Source organism: Sus scrofa, chromosome 4 (assembly GCF_054392235.1).
Source record: "Sus scrofa isolate SSC_HxYL_T2T_F1_AM1 chromosome 4, Sscrofa_HxYL_maternal_Yorkshire_Landrace_v2.0, whole genome shotgun sequence".
In the NCBI taxonomy this organism is placed as follows: Eukaryota; Metazoa; Chordata; class Mammalia; order Artiodactyla; family Suidae; genus Sus; species Sus scrofa.
Window position 1 is genome coordinate 15678263 of NC_139386.1, and position 18342 is coordinate 15696604.

At 43.4% G+C, this 18342-nt stretch overlaps 1 protein-coding gene across 4 annotated transcripts in view; it reads right to left on the reverse strand.

The window, feature by feature from the left end:
* FER1L6 (fer-1 like family member 6) overlaps positions 1–18342 on the reverse strand; it is a 188607-nt gene that overhangs the window by 159611 nt on the left and 10654 nt on the right. Inside the window, exon 1 of one of the 4 annotated variants that reach the window (XM_021088953.2) lies at positions 16646–16755. The exons of 2 other annotated variants lie outside the window; for them this stretch is intronic. In XM_021088953.2, the coding sequence (XP_020944612.2) occupies positions 16646–16668 (23 nt within the window). In that variant the 5' untranslated portion in view covers positions 16669–16755. Of the gene's footprint in view, positions 1–16645; positions 16756–18342 lie in introns of those variants that run through there. One more of the 4 variants, XM_085021679.1, reaches the window with a different exon arrangement.

Below are 18342 nucleotides of genomic sequence, written 5' to 3' on the forward strand. Positions count from 1 at the left end.
ATGTCCCCATGTTCCTTGTGCTTTTTCTTTTCATCACTTATCATAATTTGTCATTTTAAGTGTGGTGTTTTTTTTTTTTTTTTCATGAATGTTCACTGGATAAAGTTTCCATTAGGGTAGGAACCTTCTCTAACTGATTCTAGGAACTCTCTCTAGTTGATTCACTATTGTCTCCTTTGCACCCAGCATGTAGAATGAATATTGAATTCATTCATTGGTTCATCCCACAAACATTTATTGAACAAAATGCTGAGCTGGTGCAAAGAAATGTACAAAGAAGGAATAGACCAAACTTCCACCTCTCAGGAAAGCAGAACCAAGCAGATGAGCTACAGTCAACTCTTTAAGAAATTACCCAGTTGCTTTTGACTTTTCCAAAAGGGGGAAAGGATGAATTGGTAAAATTCAAAGCGGTCAATAATATAACTGATACGCAACTCTGGAAAATGAACTACTGAAGGGCAACACTGTTCAGTTATCAAGAATATCACTTATAACTGGAATCTAATATCCAGCACAAATGAACATCTCCTCAGAAAAGAAAATCATGGACTTGGAGAAAAGACTTGTGGCTGCCTGATGGGAGGGGGAGGGAGTAGGAGGGATCAGGAGCTTGGGCTTATCAGACACAACTTAGAATAGATTTACAAGGAGATCCTGCTGAGTAGCATTGAGAACTTTGTCTAGATACTCATGTTGCAGCAGAACAAAGGGTGGTGGAAAAATGTAATTGTAATGTATACATGTAAGGATAACTTGATCCCCTTGCTGTACAGTGGGAAAATAAAAAAAAAGAATGAAGATTGAGAATTGTCTTAACAATTCAATTAGCTTCAGAATTATCTCAGAAATTCTCAAAAAGAGATACTATTCTGCAAAGCAAGATGGTTATGAAACTCTCTTCCTTCCTTCCCCACTCAGAGAAGTTCCTCATCATGGAGCTGCTACATCAGTTCCAGATACAAGTACAGAATATATCAACAGAAATCATCCCCTACCTTCCCCTATGCTTTGCCTCCTGCCATGTGGCCTTCTACCAGAGGGAATACTTTTCAGCGTCTACCATCATTATGCCACATGTCATCTTAGTCATGGAGTGTTTCCTTGGAGAACTCACAACAGTTGCTATCATGATGTAACAAACATGCACTCGTTACCTATTAGATGCTCACCACTGTAGTGAGCCTGTGGGAAATTCAGAGCAGTGACAGCAAAGACAATATGTGGTGGTCAAGGAGCACCGTGGCTTTCTAGCAGCTAATGCACTTGAACAGGCTTCAGTCCCTCCAGAAGAATATTCTTTTCTATTTCTAGAATGCTTCACAGGTTACAAAGAACTTTCACATACAGCTATGTGTCACCGCAGCTATATGACATAGAAAGGGTTCTCTCCCATTTTATAGATTAACTCTTTAGGTTCTGGACCCTGGAATAACTTACTCAAGGTTGCATAGCTAACAAGGACCAGACTGGATGCTGTGGCAGTCATGAAAAAGTGCCACTCAGATCTCCAGCTGCAGGAAACACACTTGACTGACAGCCCTGGAGGCTACATCTCTCGATTGACCACTCTGTTGCACTGAAGCCACACTGACCAGGGGCTGCTCGAAGCAAATGCGGAAGCCCAGCTAGTGAACTAATCCTGCAAGACCTGGGACTCCTCTAATGGATGACTTACGTGCACTGCAAGATGCCTGGAGGAAATTCTCTTAGAAGATTTTTCATACCCGATTCCCCTTTCTTCCTGCTCTCCAACACAGGAGTCAGACCTGTATCATGGTCTAAAACTCTTCCTTCTCCTACTCCTTCCTCTTTATCCTTCCTGGGTGTTTCCCCAAATAAATCTTGAGGATGCCAATCACATCTTGGAACCTGCTCTTTGGAAGACCCACACTAACAGAACTCTAATCCCGATCTTTTATTCACAAACGGATCTTCCACAAAGAAAGCGATTCCATTTGGAAATACACTTGGGAAATGTTGGAGTCAACCCAGTTTCACAGGGCTTCTTGGATTCAACAGTATACTTATGCAAAATAAGATTGCTCAAAAGCACAGAAGAGTTCCCATTGTGGCTCAGCAGAATCTGACTGGGGAGTTTCTGTGGTGGCTCAGCCAAAACGAAGCTGACTAGCATCCATGAGGAGGCAGGTTCGATCCCTGGCCTTGCTCAGTGGATTAAGGATCCAGCGTTGCTGTGAGCTGTAGGTCAAAGAGGTGGCTCAGATCTGACATTGCTGTGGCTGTGGTGTAGGCCAGCAGCTACAGCTCTGATTTGACCCCTAGCCTAGGAACCTCCATATGCTAAGGTGTGGCCCTAAAAAGACAAAAAAAAAAAAAAAAAAAAAAAAAAATCTGACTGGTATCTATGAGGATGTGGATTCGACTCCGATCAGTGGGTTAAGGATCCAGCATTGTTACAAGCTTTGGAGGAGGTCGCAGATGTGGCTTGGATCTGGCCTTGCTGTGGCTGTGGTGTGGGCTGGCACCTGCAGCTCTGATTTGACCTGTAGCCTGGGAAATTCCATATGCCAGAGGTGCAGCTCTAAAAAGGCAAAAAAAAAAAAAAAAAAAAGGCACCACAGAATTTAGGGGTACCCAACCTGATTTGGCAGCAAAACTTTTTATTCAATTTCCCTGATCTGGAGACAGGAACACTGCGGCACAGAGCACAATTTGAGACTTCCTGCTAACAAGCAGACATCTAGCCTTTCCTTGGCATTGCTAACAAGCCTCGAAATGACGGTTTGAAATTCCTTTCTCTTGCTCATGTGCAATAACATTTCCAAAAAGCAGGCTGAAAAAGCAAGGGACCCAGGCATTGCTCAAACAATGTCATCTTCCCTGGGAGAATAGGAAATTAAGTTTAAAAATTTGCTCCTATTTTTAGTAAAAGCTTTGATTATGATTATTTAAAATGGATGAGACAGGTGAACTGACATATTAAATATAAGCAGCATATTCAAAATTGTCTACAGGCTTTAATCCTGGACCTGTTGTTATGGGCATTACTCTGTGAATTGATATCAAAATATTTCCACGGAATGTCAAAAGTCAGTGATGGGACCTCAGCTCCTCCTCATGATTCAACACTTGAATGAAAAGGGAATAAGTCCAATGGTACAAATTGCGTTACAGGCTTTCTGTAAATTTCCCAGAGCTGCAGAAGCTCAGCATGTTTGACGCTTATTGGGAAAAGGCATTTCTGTGTACCAAGGAGGTGTTCCCTGTGTCAACAGTCAGGTGAGAGCCACCTCAAAGGGCAAACTTGGGTCCCTTAAGGGCAAGAGACCCAAAAGGAGTCAACGTGGATTCAGTCTTCTTAAAGGACACAGGTTTCCTTCGTCTCTTTCCCTGAGAAGCTTGGTAATGAAAAGACGAGGTTCTTGGCAGGACGGAATGGGAGAACCACATAATTGCTCTTCATCACCCACCATGGAAACAGGAAAGAGCAACGGGGCTTCAGAAGCTGTGAGTCAACAGAAGTCACCAGGAGGAAAGGAGTACAGAGAAATTAGCTGGCAGGAGCAGCAGGTGGTGGATGCAGAGTCAAGTAGCTGAGTCTAGATACTGACAGAGCAATGAAGAGGCAAAGGAAACCTGATGTCAGGGCTGAAGTGAACCCTGAGCAGGATACCAGGTCCTGAGCAATGCTGCCGTCCCTAAGAGCGGGCACTGCCGAGGTGTCTGCTCGTCCACGGGGCTGCCTGCAGGAATCAGTCCACATATAATAATAACAATAATGGTAATGATGATGATGATGATGATTGCAATTATTATTATTATTAGTTGGAGCATTAATGATTTGCCAGGAACTACAGCGCTTTTCTATTCGTATCTCATTTCATCCTCAAAACGACTCTATATAGAGTATCTACTATTGTCCCTATTTTACAGATCAGGAAACAGCCACACAAAGTGCTTCAGTTGACTTGCGCAGGATCAACCATCCTGCAGAGAGTAGAGGCAAGAGTGGACTTTGACACCTTTGCTCTTAACTGCCAGGCTTCATTGCTTGGTTATCCCATAGTCATTGTAACCATAGGACAACTTCCATTATTGGGGATAACCTGCATGTTACTTTGTTCTGTGCAAACTCAAAGAACACAACTCATACGTACACTGCCTAACACAGGGGGATCATAAAAACTGGCTATAGGACAAGTCTCTTTCTGAAAAGTACCATCATGGTGTAAACGATCCAGGAGAAAGAGGCCATCTTCATTCTACGATTGATGTACAGTAAAAAGTGGGTGATTTGGATTCCATGTAACTACAAACTCTGATATGTGGAAAGTGCATTTGATTATCACTCCCCCTGATTTCTCCCCAAGTATAGTGAAAGCTCCTGGATGACAGAGACAAGATATATTTCATGGGAGTTCCCATTGTGGTTCAGAGGAAATGAATCTGACTGGTATCCACGAGGATGTGGATTTGCTCCCTGGCCTCAATAACTGGGTTAAGGATCCAGCTTTGCTGTGGCTGTGGTGTAGGCTAGCAGCTGCAGCTCCGATTTGACCCTTAGCCTGGGAACTTCCATATGCCACAGGTGTGGCCCTACAAAAAGAAAAAACAAAAAAAAAGAAACAAACAAACAAAAAAACCATATATTTCTTTCTTTCTTTCTTTTTTTTTTTTTTTTGTGCCCTCAGCATCCCCTCCAGGGGGTAGGCATCCAATTAATATTATACAGAAGGTTTAAAACTGTGATAGATTTAAATCTCTCTGCAATAGTCAAGGCAAAGAAGAACAGTAGTGTGTGTATTTGCCAACTCAACTCTGGAATATCTCCTGGAAGCTGACTTTTTAAAGCTTGACTACTATACATCAGTTTTATTAAGAGCCATCCTCTTCTCTTAACAATCAGTAGACCAGAAAGTGCTAGGTGGTTTGAGTCCAAGTGGATGCGATGTCACAGTAACCTAATGTTGCCTTAGAAAGTTCACCACTGTCTATTGAATGGATCAGGCTGCAATCATCTTTTATCTAAAAATATCAATGCACTTTTCAAACTCAAAGGGCAATGGCATAATTAACCGGGTAGATGATGCTAAAGAGCCTCGAACGTCTATGATGAAAAAGTAGGGCTCCACACTGCGGGAAAGAGCAGGCTGGTCTTCATCTCTTCCCCAGGACCCAGCCTGCTCATTGAACTTGACCCTGAGGAGTGTGGGCTACCTTCTGGGGTTCTGAGTTTGAAATAACTGGGAGGGTTCGGAGCAATTTAAAGCACGTGGGCAATTCCCTTGGGGCATCCCTACTGGCTTTCATCCTGGTGTAATATCAGGTCCCTGATGACATGGCCAAAGACCACCTCTGACCAAGAGGCTATTCTTTCCACCCTGATGCACAGGTATATTTCTTTCTTTCCACATGCTCAGCTGGCATTGTACAGTTGTTCAAGGGAGATATTTGCCAAGTGACATGCAAGGACACTTCCCACCTGAAATGTCTCTGCCTTGGTGAGATCTTTAGACATTTGACTTCTTTTTGAGAGAGATTTTTCACCTCATCATCTTCTCTATCTTCCTTTCATTGGCCCCCTTTACAAAGCATCCTCATCTCTAAATGTGAGAACAGAAGGCATTTAAACGGGTGCAAAGCAAACAGATAATTTTATAATTGGCTTGCTGCTCTCATTGTGTTATTCAGGAAACGAGTTAACATCACTGGATGAAATCATTTTACTTTGGTTTTCATTGCCATGTGCTTCTCATCTTCCATCACCGCGGATACGTGCCAGGAGTTGCACTGACCAGGCGTTCACCAGCCTGCACTTGGCTGAGCCCATGCATCTGCCCATCACCATCACCAGCAGGGTCTGCACCCAGCGACCTCTCACAGACAATAGTGACGTTCCCATAACCCCTTTCTGGAGCTTCAGTAATTAATAAGCCCAGCCTAGAACCTGCCAGGGTTTTTTTTTGCCAAAGTTCTGGGGTATGTTTGCCAGTACAGGAGCTGGGAATTGTTACCTTCCTGCTTTTTCTAACGTTTTAGTCATAAGGGATTAGGTATGAACTTGGACAATCATATTCCAGAAAGCAAGAAAGGGCTCAGAAACTGATGGGGACATATCAAAAGGACACAGAAGTCAATTTGAAAGGACTCCCTCTAGCAAAATACAAAATAATTTGAGTCACAAGATAAATAATGATGGGAGTGGATTTTAACACATTAAATAATAATGCAAAAACCCACACTGGTACTGAAAGGGGGAAGGGTTGGGACAGGAAGAGAAGGGGAGATTTATTTTTATACTCAAAGGGAATAATAGAATTTTTTTTTTTTTTAGGGCCGCACCTGCGGCTTACGGAAGTTCCCAGGCTGGGGATTGAATTGAAGCTGTAGCTTCAGCCTTCACCACAACCACAGCAACGCCAGATCTGAACCAAATCTGCAACCTATACCACAGCTTGCAGCAATGCAAGATCTTTTAACCCACTGAGTGAGGCCAGGGATCAAACCCGCATCCCCATGGATACTAGTCAGATTCTTAACCCTCTGAGCCACAACAGGAACTCCGGAAAATAAGGTTTTAAATCACCATTTTATTTTATTTGCTTTTTAGGGCTGTACCTGCAGCATATGAAGGTTCCCAGGCTAGGGGTCTAATCAGAGATACAGCTGTGAGCCTATACCACAGCTCACAGCAACACCAGATCCTTAACCCACTGAGCGAGACCAGGGATAGAACCTGAAACCTCACGGTTACTAGTCGGATTCATTTCTGCTGCGCCATGATGGGAACTCCTAAACCTCCATTTTACCATGCCTATAGTGATCATTAATTAGCTAAGAATCATCAATGGAGGCTAAAAATCTGTTCCTGTATCCTCTAAAGTTATTGCTTATCCTACCAGCCACATTCCACAACTGTCTATACTTAATGTGTTAAGTCTCTGGTCTGTTGAGATTATAAGAATCTCCAAGGCGAGACAGAGACAGTAATATTTGACAGCACACAATGAATCGTTGAGGAAGCCATTAGAAATTTGTGCATGGAAAGAACCTTCCCAGGTTCTGTTCCATTTCATCCTTAAGAAAAAAATCTGAGAATCCCCGGACAGAGCTTTCCCGAGGTGGCCCATTGCAGTGTGGCCCTGACAGCTGACCAAGGGATTTGTACCGGATTCTTAACCAGAATCCTGCTCTACTAGCTGCCTTTTGTCCTTGTAACCCAAGAAGATTTACTTTGTCACAACAGGTGTGTTCCCAGTAAGGGAATTTCAGTGGAACCAGCAGAGGTCCAGACACCCTGACCGCAGATCAGACCCTCAGTAAACACCCCTCCTCCGTCACATGAAGAGGAAGTGGGGGGAAGGGGGCTGATTCTTGGCAATAATCATTTTTCTTAGGAAGGTGGTCAGGCTGGGTAAAACTCATCCGTGGACCATGCGAAGCTTTGGTGGGGCTTTTGGCACTTGAGACCCGGATTGTTTAGAAAGGCAGCCTCCCAGGAGGTTCACGAATCCCCAGATTCACAAATGTCCATTAACATATTATCCTCATTGGATGTAATCAAAGATATGGAAAGTGCCAGCAAGATCTCCAGAGTCTCGGTGGGAAGGACTGCTAGGCCAAGAGCAACAGAACCGCAGTGGGGTGGAAGCTGGTGAGGGTGACACTCTGCCATCAGCTGAGTGACCCGTCTCCTATACCAGCCTCGAGGAAGAGGTTCAATCCCTGCCTCCTTCCCAAGGCGGCCTGAGACAGAACCCTCCATTCTAGGTCATTGGAGGCCCTTCTCAAAGGGCTAAAACCAGGACTATTAGGAATGGCATTTGTTACTCAGCCATAAAAAAGAACAAAATAATGCCATTTGCAGCAACATGGATGCAACTAGAGACTCTCATACTAAGCGAAGTCAGAAAGAGAAAGACCAATACCAGATGATATCACTTATATCTGGAATCTGATATATGGCACAAATGAAGCTTTCCACAGAAAAGATGCTCGTGGACTTGGAGAATAGACTTGTGGTTGCCAAGGGGGAGGGGGAGGGGGTGGGAGGGACTGGGAGTCTGGGATTAATAGATGCAAACTATTGCCTTTGGAATGGATAAGCAATGAGATCCTGCTGTGTAGCACTGGGAACTATATCTAGTCACTTGTGATCGAGCATGATAATGTGAGAAAAATGAATGTATGCATGTATGTGTGAATGGGTCACCTCACTGTGCAGTAGAAAATTGACAGAACACAGTAAACCCGCTATAACGGAAAAAACTAAAAATCATTAAAAACAATAAAAATAAAAATAAAAGAACGGCATTTGTCATCTGCAGCAATATGGACGGACCTAGAAGTTATCAGACTAAGTGAAGTAAACCAGACAAATATAAATATTATATGAGATCGCTTACACAGGTGGAATCTAAAAATTAAAAATGATGCAAATGTACTTATTTACAAAGCCAAAATAGACCTACAGACATAGAAAACAAACTTATGGTTATGAAAGGGGCAAATGGGGAGGGATAAATTAGGCATTTGGAATTAACAAATACAGATTACCATATGCAAAATAGGTAACCAACAAGGGCCTACTGTATAGCACAGGGAACTAGTTACTCAGTACCTTGTAATAACCTATAAGGGAAAAGCATCTGAAAAAGAATACACACACACACAACTGAATGACTTCGCTGTATGCTTGAAACTAACACACCATTGTAAATCAATTGTACTGCAATTAAAAAAAAATAAAATTACTTCATTAATTTTTTAAAAAAGGAATGGCATCTGCTTGTTGAGATAAGCCTTACCACGTGCCTGGCACTCTGCTGAGTGTTACACATGCGCCATTGCATTTGGTCCCAAGGTGACCCCTGAAGTGGGAACCATCTCCTTTCTATTTTAAAGATGAGAGGATTCAGGGGAGCCTGGAGAAGTGCCCGGGTGGGACATTTAGACAACAGGGGGTGGAAAGGGAATTCAAACCCAGGCAGTCCATCTTGGAGCCCATGAGTTTGGTCATGGCGCCCTCCAGCCCAAGTCATGAGTATTCACTCACTGTTAAGCTCTGCCTCGCCTCCTCCTCTGACTTTAAGGCCCAGCTCAAATGAATGGCTTCTACCTCTGCCTCGAGGGCACATATGTGACTATAAATACAAATATAATATATACATAATATAATCTCTTACGGCATTGTCGGTTCATTTATTCTTTATAGATACCAAGGATTCATGGGACAAAAAAGGCAAAACTGGAGAGGGAGAGAGATATGGTTATAAAAATATAAAAGGTCACGGAGTTCCCATTGTGGCTCAGTGGTAACGAACCCGACTAGTGTCCATGAGGACTTGGGTTCAATCCCTGGCCTCGCGAGCAGGGGGTTAAGGATCGGGCATAGCCATAAGCTGCTTGCAGCCCAGATCCCACGTTGCTGTGGCTGTGGCTGTGGCCGCCAGCTGCAGCTCCAGTTCCACGCCTAGCCTGGGAACTTCCATATGCTGCAGGTGGGGCCCTAAAACAACGAATAAATATATAATATGCATATTTATATACTATTTATATAAAAGATCAGCCCATGGGATCTCTGTAGTGATGAAAACATTCTGTTTCTAAACTGTTGGATCACAAGCTAACACAGGTGATAAAACTATAGAACTAAACACACACACACACACATGAGTACAAGTAACACTTGGAAAATCTAAGATCAGTGGATTGTTTCTGTGTCAATATCCTGGTTGGGAAGATGTTGGAGAGAGACAAGCAAAGGGTACACAAAACCTCTCCGTATCATGCCTCCCACCTGCATGTTATCTTTACTCTCAATCATCTACAATTACCTCAATAAAAACTTCACTTAAAAAAAGAAAGGATTGCCATCTAGTCAGATAAATGTAGCACTAGAGGCACAGGCCCGAATGACTCAGTCGTGTACATGCTTATCTTGCCCCCCTCGTTTGCAGTTTCAGTATGGGTGGGGACCATGTCTTATAAAACCACCACCCTAGGAGGACATGGCTATTTAGGAAGAGTTCTCTCTCTTGCACTGCCTCTCATGTTCTCACACTTGACTATACTGAATGGCATCTCTGGCTAGATTAAATAGAAAAGGAGGAGTTCCCGGTGTGGCTCAGCAGTGACAAAACCGACTAGTATCCATGAGGACACAGGTTCGATCCCTGACCTCGCTCAGTGGGTTAAGGATCCAGTGTGGCTGTGAGCTGTAGTGTAGGTCGAAGATGCAGCTCAGATTCCCAGTTGCTGTGAGCTGTGGTGCAGGCTGGCACCTGCAGCTCTGATTTGACCCTTAGCCTGGGAACTTCCATAGGTCACGGGGGCAGCCCTAAAAAACAAAAAGAAAAAAAAAAGTATGTGTTAAAAGACATAAGAGTGTGTCAGTCTTTCAACAAAACCTGGAAAACCAAGCTGGAAGACGGCAAAGCCAGAGCAATGCCCATCTCACAGCAGAAACAACCTCTGGGTAGACACCACCTCTGGGTTTAGCTACTTGCTTATCCACACTGGAAACCACAGGGTACTGCCGGAACCTCTGGTTCTGCTCTCTCTAAGAAGATGGGCTATTTGTCCTTCCCCTCACCGGCATGGTCCTCTGCTGCACCTGTTTATTTGTGTCACTAGCTTTCAATGCAAAATCTCAAATGCAAGCATCGGATGAGTGTAGCCTGGGTCAAACGCCTGCACCTAGCAGCAAGAGAAGGAAGTTTATGGCTTTCACCTTGGGAAGAATTTACCCATGGGAAAAGAAGTAAAAGGTGTATTGCAGTCAAAAAGAAAAACAAATTTTCATTCCACCAATGATAAACAACTTCAATAAATCACCACCAGGCTGCTGTGACATTAGTTAATCTAAGTATCATTTTTGCCCCCCCCAAATTGAACATGTTGGAATATTCATCTGTGACACTTGTACTCTTTGTAGGCAAAGACAGGAATGAGAATAAGAATTTATCGAGAAAATATGATGAGAATATTTTTTCCCAAATTCCATTAAAAGGTAATTTACAAGCCAATAAACCCTTGATTCATGTTCAAGTATTAATAGAAACATCACTAGTCCTCTCTAACCCTTATCGGATCATCTGTGGCAATTACATAAATAAAGCCCTTCGTTATTCAGAATAGGTACATTGCATACATTTCCAGAAAGAAAAAAGAAAAAAAAATAGCGAAAGAAATCATCAGACAACAACTTCAGAAACAGTGATATCTAGAGGTATATATAACAGCCAGTAAAACTTCGTAAAGAATAAATCCTGTCAAACTAATCTAATTTAGCTCTCTAACCAAGACAAGAGTAGAACATGAAGTAGAAGCAATAAATGTGATCTATTTTTACTTTGTCTGGATTTGGGATTCTGCCTTGAATAACACAGGCATCAATAAAGTAAGATTATACCACCAGCCCACCTAGCTATGAACCAGAAGTACGAGTTTTGAGAAAGCATTAAAATAGGATCTCTTCTAAGACAAATAGTGCTTCCACAAAACCCAGGGTGAAGATTCTCAAAATATGGTATGTTTGTTAAAGTCAAGGCCCAAAATTCAATTTAAAATCGAGTTGCCCTTTGGATATTTGGGGTTTTTTTTTTTCATTTTTTAAAGTTTTATTAGCATATAGTTGATTTACAAGGTTATGGTAAGTTTTGCTATACAACAAAGTGTCAGTTATACACAGACACACATCCCTTCTTTTTCAGCTTCTTCACCCACATAGATGACCACAGAACATTGGGTAGAGTTCTCTGTGCTATCCAGCAGGTCCCCATGGGCCAATCATTCCACGTACCTCCGTGTGCATACGCTAGTCCCAAATCCCCCCCACCCCGAACCTGCCCCCTTTGGTAACCATACGTTTTTTAAAGTCTGCGGCTGCTTCTCTTCTGCAAATAAGTTCATTTGTATCCTTTCTCTAGATTCCATGTATAAGTGGTATCATATGTTTGTCTTTCACTGTCTGACTTCACTTAGAATGAGAATCTGCAGTTGCATCCATGTTGCTGCAAATGGCATGAGTTCATTCTTTTTATGGTTGAGTAGCATTCCATCGTGTGTATGTACCGTATCTTCTTCATTCATTCAACTGTTGATGGAACTTAGGGTGTTTCCATGCCTTGGCTGTTGTGAAGAGGGCTTCAGTGAACACTGGGGTGCATGTATCTTTTTGAATTGCCCTTTGGATATCTGGATAAAGAAATGTGACTTCTATCCAGGAACCCTTACCACTCAGCGTTCACTCAGGTTTCCTACAGGACTGGTACAGAGTCTGCTGTTAACCTTTTTACAGTCTTGGCATAATAGCTAACAAGGCTTCGTCCTCAACCACGATCTGAGTTTACAGACCCCCAGCGCACAGTCTCGTGTTCCTTCTGTCACGTGAGGGCACAGCAAGAAGTGGGCAGTCTGCAGCCAGGAAAAGGGCACTCAGCCAAACCCAGCACAGCTGGCACCTGAATCCCAACTTCTAGCCTCCAGAACCATGAGGTGCTTTTTGGTTTTTTTTTTTGTTTTGTTTTGTCTTTTTAGGGCCTCACCCTTGGCATACGGAGGTTCCCAGACTAGGGGTCAATTGGAACTGCAGGTGCCGGCCTATGCTACAGTCACAGCAACACCAAATCCGAGCAGTATCTGCAATCTGCACCACAGCTCTCGGCAATGCCGGATGTTTAACCCACTGAGAGAGGCCAGGGATCAAACCTGCATCCTCATGGATGCGGGTCAGATGCATTTCCACTGAGCCACAACGGGAACTCTGTGAGGTGTTTGTTCTTGAAGCCACTCGGGTCATGGCATTTTGTTATAGATGTCCAATTGGACCAAGATGGCATCAAAGCCAGGTCGCTCTGCAATGCACACTTGTGTGTGACACTAAGTTGCTCACCTCTGTTGCTCTGTTTTATTACCTAAGAAATGCCATTTTAAACTACTATCAAATTAAAGTGTTAAATGTAAGAAAACTTTTTTTTTTTTTTAATTTTTAGGGCTGCACCTGCTGCATATGGAGGTTCCCAGGCTAGGAGTTGAATCTGAGCTGCAGCTGCCGGCCTACACCACAGCCACAGCAACACGGGATCTGAGCCGGGTCTACGACCTGCACCACAGCTCACGGCAACACCCAATCTTTTAACCCACTGAGCAGGGCCAGGGATTGAACCCAAGTTCTCATGGATACTAGTTGGGTTCATTACCACTGAGACTCAATGGGAACTCCTAGGCACAAACTTGACCAGCTCAAAGAGAAAATGCAAGAAAAGGATTCAACACTCAATGATGCGACGAAAAAAACATAAAAATCATAGCGCTTTTTAATATTAAACACTTCTTTTCAATCACCCACCCGATAACAGAATTTTCAGTGTATGTCGATAATGTTCAGAGGAAAAATAGGTTACAGAACAGCATATATAATACGAGGCCGTCTATGTTTTTAAAAACGTACATATCCATAGAAAGGTGCCTGAAGGGATTTTCATCCAAAAGATGAGTATTAACCTCTGGGAGGTGGAATCTGGGTTAATTTTACTTTCATCTTTATAACTTTTTCTTTGTTTTACATTTTTATAAAGGCTGCGTATTCTGTTTACAAACAGCAAAAACTGTAAAGCTCTTTTTGTTTTGAAAAAAAAAAAAACAGAATCTGGAACAAGGAAGCTCTTATTGAATACGAGTTAAATGGAAACTGACTCATAGTCCTTTGGGCATCTGCAGGACTTATACAAATGGCATAAATAAATGAAGAGCTGGAAGGCCTTCCTAAATGCTATTTTGCACCCCCCCCAAAAAAAATGTCATTTTGCCCTAGTCTGTTCTCTGAGCAAACACCAAGGGATTAACCTTGCTGTTGGTGTGATGACGACCCCAACATCAGTGAAATCCGTCACAGATTCGAAAGGCTTTTGCTTTCAACATCTCATTTTATCTTTGATTTGTGACTAGTCCCCCAAACTGACTTCCCTAAATGTCTATCTGGTCACCGTTAGGCAACAATTGCAAGTTGACAATGGCATAGTTGTTTGTTAGATGGACAAGTGGATGGAGGGATGGATGGAGAACTCAAGGAATGAAGTCTTTTTTTCTTTTATAGACAAGAAAACAGAGCAGCAGATGTGAAGCCACATGACTAAGGTGATAAAGTTAAAAATGATAAACTCAGGGTTGGAATCATTCCGCATACGGTTTCCTAACCAGCCGTCTTCTACCAAAATGTCCCCCCAAACCTGTTTTCTTCTGGAAGAAACTCTTCAATATCACAGACAGACATGTACTTGATAGGCAGCGGTAACGGTCAAAATATCAATGGCATGGGTATTGATCTGTCGAAATGGCACAAGTGCAGCGTCCTGGAGACCTCCTGGCATGTCAGGCATTAACCCATTAATTACTGGATGTAAGTGGGTCCTGGGTATCACAAGGACACTTGGTGGGCTCAAGACAGCAGCCCACTCCAGCTGCTGGTATGGAGCTATGCAGCCGCTGGCATGGAACTATTTCATTATTTTACCAACAAATGCAACCATGCAAGTGCGAAATGGTCCAATATAAGCTTTGCTAAAACCCCTCCACAATACTAGAAGGGCTACTGCCCCTGTGAGAAGTTCTGCTTTCTCTCCACTCACAGCCCAGCCCTGACACCAGGCACTATTTGTACTGCCCCTTGAAACCCTCTCTCTGATGCATCCAATCTGCATGCATAAATGAAATCCAATGCCATCATCCTCTTCTGAAAATTATCCTGAGCCTGGTGTAGCAATAGGTCAGCACAGATACATGGAGGGAAAGTAAAACTGCAATGAGGGAGAGAACGCACTGAAATCTCAACAACAACAACAACAACAAAATACAAAAGAGCTGCCCAGAGGACCAGTCATCACCATGAGCCCAGCATTCCCTGGACACACACATGCTGTGTAAGCGCAGCTTTGTTCTAGCACCAGGTAAGTTTCTGGAACTCAGACTAGACTGTCCCTGACCTCAATCTGCTCATGGGTCAGGAAAGCAGAGAGAGAGATTAGATGTAGCTGGACAAGAGCATTATAGGAATTCAGAGGAGAGAGAGTTTATTTCCACCAGAGGAAATCTAGGAAGGCTACCTGAGGAAGGTGGCCTTGACTTTTTTTTTTTTTAGGGCCACACCCGCAGCATATGAGAGTTCCCAGGCTAGGGGTCAAATCTGAGCTGCAGCTGCCGGCCTATGCCACAGCCACAGCAACTCAGGATCTGAGCAGTGTCCGTGACCCATACCACAGCTCATGGCAATCGAACCCACTACGCCATGGTTCCTAGTCAGATTCGTTAACCACTGAGCCATGAGGGAACTCCCAGGCCTTGACTTCTTTAGAAACAGTGGCATTTACTTGTAAGAGGAAGGGAATGTGCCTTCTGAGATCAACACAGGCCAGTCTGGAAGCAAACATTATCGTCCAAGGCATTTCCCAGCAAATAGGATGCAGAATGGACATTGTATGTATCATCGTTATTAAACTTGTCACTTTCAAAGACATCATGCTGTCTCATCTCCCAGCCTTTACTCATGCCATGCCTTCTGCCTGGAACGTTCTCCCTCACCTTCACTTCCTCTTCCACATTCAAGAATGTTATTTACCATTCACTCTCCACTTTTCAGCTTAGATGCAATTTTTTCCAAGAAGCCTTCCTCGATCCACTGCAACGGAGGACATACCTCTTCCCATCCAGGCTTGTCCCCCCATCATAATACTCACCACACCCAAATCATAGTCATCTATTTCGTTATTGATTAATACCACTTATCTGTAAGTGCTCTGAGACAAGAAGCTGCGTGACCCATCTTCCTGGACCCAATCCCAAGCAAAGCACAGCACTCCCAACAGAAATAGTTGATACATGAGTGAATTTCCCAAAATGGTTCAGCAGCCCAATCCTGTACCATTACCCCCCCCAAACCTGTGCCCAAGCTGAGCTGATGAGGTGCCCATGTGATTCTACCAAGTTGCTTTGCAGAGGAAAACATGCCAATGTGCTTAGACCCCTTTTAACCAGCCGCAAAGAAAATGAAAAGCCGAGGCCTGTTTCCAACACACAACTAACTCCCCCAAGGCCATCGTGGCCACCAGGGTGCAGTTCAAGCCACAGCCAAGCTCCCTCAGCAAGTCTGGGAGTGAAGCCACAGGACAAAAAAAAGACCCCCTCGACCCCTCCCACCCCAAGAGAAAAAAATTCAAGGAAGGAGGAGACAGCCAGAGAAAGAAAAGAAACTACAGGCTTCAGGTGGCTTGATAGGTGATTGCAATTACAAGCAAAGGCCCTGGTTCCCCCAAATAAAAGCATTTAATATTAACCCTTTGTAGTCTAGCGGCAGGAATTAAAGTAATTTTTTTCAATGTTCAAAATGTTAACAGCAGTTATCTCCATCGATATTATGAGTGATTTTTAAAATCCTTATACTTCTACATTTTCCAAATTTTCTACAATGAATATTATGGATTTTCTCATCAGAAGAAGAAAAGTGTGTCTTTTATGAGCATGATCAGGTCCAGCTGTCCCTCCTGGCCCATGACCTTCGTCTACTAAGCCTTAAGTCTCAGTTAACGCTTGAGGATTTTTGAAGGGAGACCCTGGCCCCAGCTCCCAGCCTTTTGGCTCTGGCCACACCCAGAAGCCTTCCTGTTACGAGAAGGAAATGTGTTACTTGGCTTTAGGTGGTGTCTCCATTCTTCTCTTCTTGGTGGCTCCCCTGGGCTGGGAATGAGCAAGATCTCCTGGTGTCCGGCTTTATCCAGATCCTGGGCACAGGCTTCTGAGTATCAGAGGAACTTGATGGGTGAGACTATTGGGGGGGCGTGGCTGAATCAACACTCACTGGTGTGCTCAGCAGTTGCCAAGCATCACGTTACCCAGTGCAATCAAAAGTGCAAAGGAAACGGTCCCATGAAGAGTAGACCCATCTGTCAGGCTTCTTAACCCCTTCCACCCAGTGGCCTGTGTCATTATTTCCTTCATTGACAGAACCCAAGGCTAAATGCCTTCACGCCTCCAACTCATATTCTTCTGAGAATCACATGATAGGACCATCTCACCACAAGGAAAACACACTATTCAGATCACGCACTTCTCCAAGATAAGGGCTGTTTCTGCAATGATGAAATGTTCTGTTATCTGCACTGACCAACACGGTAGCCTCTAAATCATGTGACTACTGAGCATGCGAAGTGTGGCTAATGCAACGGAATACATTTTTTATTTTATTTTTATTTTTTGTCTTTTTGCCTTTTTCTTGAGCCACTTCTGCGGCATAAGGAGGTTCCCAGGCTAGGGGGTCTAATCAGAGCTGTAGCCGCCGGCCTACACCACAGCCCCAGCAACTCAAGATCCGAGTCGCGTCTGCAACCCACACCACAGCTCACGGCAATGCCGAATCCTTAACCCACTGAGCAAGACCAGGGATCGAACCCGCAACCTCATGGTTCCTAGTCGGATTCATTAACCACTGCGAATGGTAGGGAACTCCGCAACGCAATACATTTTAAAAAATTGAGTTAAATGGCCCCATGTGGATCATGGCTGCCGTTTTAGACACTGTCGATTAGAATCCCCAAATGTTAGACCTCGAAAGAACCCAATAAACCATCTGGACCTGTGATTTCCAAAGACTGCCGTTGTGAGACCCATTCCTAATATCAAAGCTCTATTCAGACCTTTCTCATAGAAACAGAATGTTTAGTCTCTGCTGATTAAGAACATCATAACAACGAAATGAGCAAAAACTCAGTAACATTTAAAATTACATTGTAATTAAGAAAACCATGATGCTTAAGATGAATAAAAATTCAGTAACAGTTTTAACAGTATTTTAATTAAGGAAAGCATAATGACCAAAATTAGTAAAATTTCATTAACACCTTAAATATCCTTTTATTATTTCCAACAGCATCCTTATGTGCATATAACAGATGTAGGTGAAGTATGATTTTGCTCAGCCTTCAGACCTAACAGATGGATTCCCAGAGCCTTCCCAATAATTCCTCAGCTGCCCCCCCATGGCCATTTCCAAGAGTGCACAGTTCAACATGCAAACCAGTGGTTTAGTGCCAGACCCCTGCTCCTTTCACTCTGCCACAAAGCCTGAACAATAGAAACGGAGCTGGAAAGTCACAAGGAAAATGCAGCTGCCTAACGGAAAACACCTCTCTCCTCTTCTTTCTCTTGGGGATTTTGAGGGATTAAAGCCCCAGACTTTTGTAATATCAAAAAGAAATTGGTGAATAAATAATTACGTAAATAGAGAGTTCCCGTTGTGGCGTGGTGAAATGAATCCGACTAGTATCCATGAGGATTGATCCCTGGCCTCTCTTAGTGGGTTGGGGACCCAGCTTTGCTGTGAGTTGT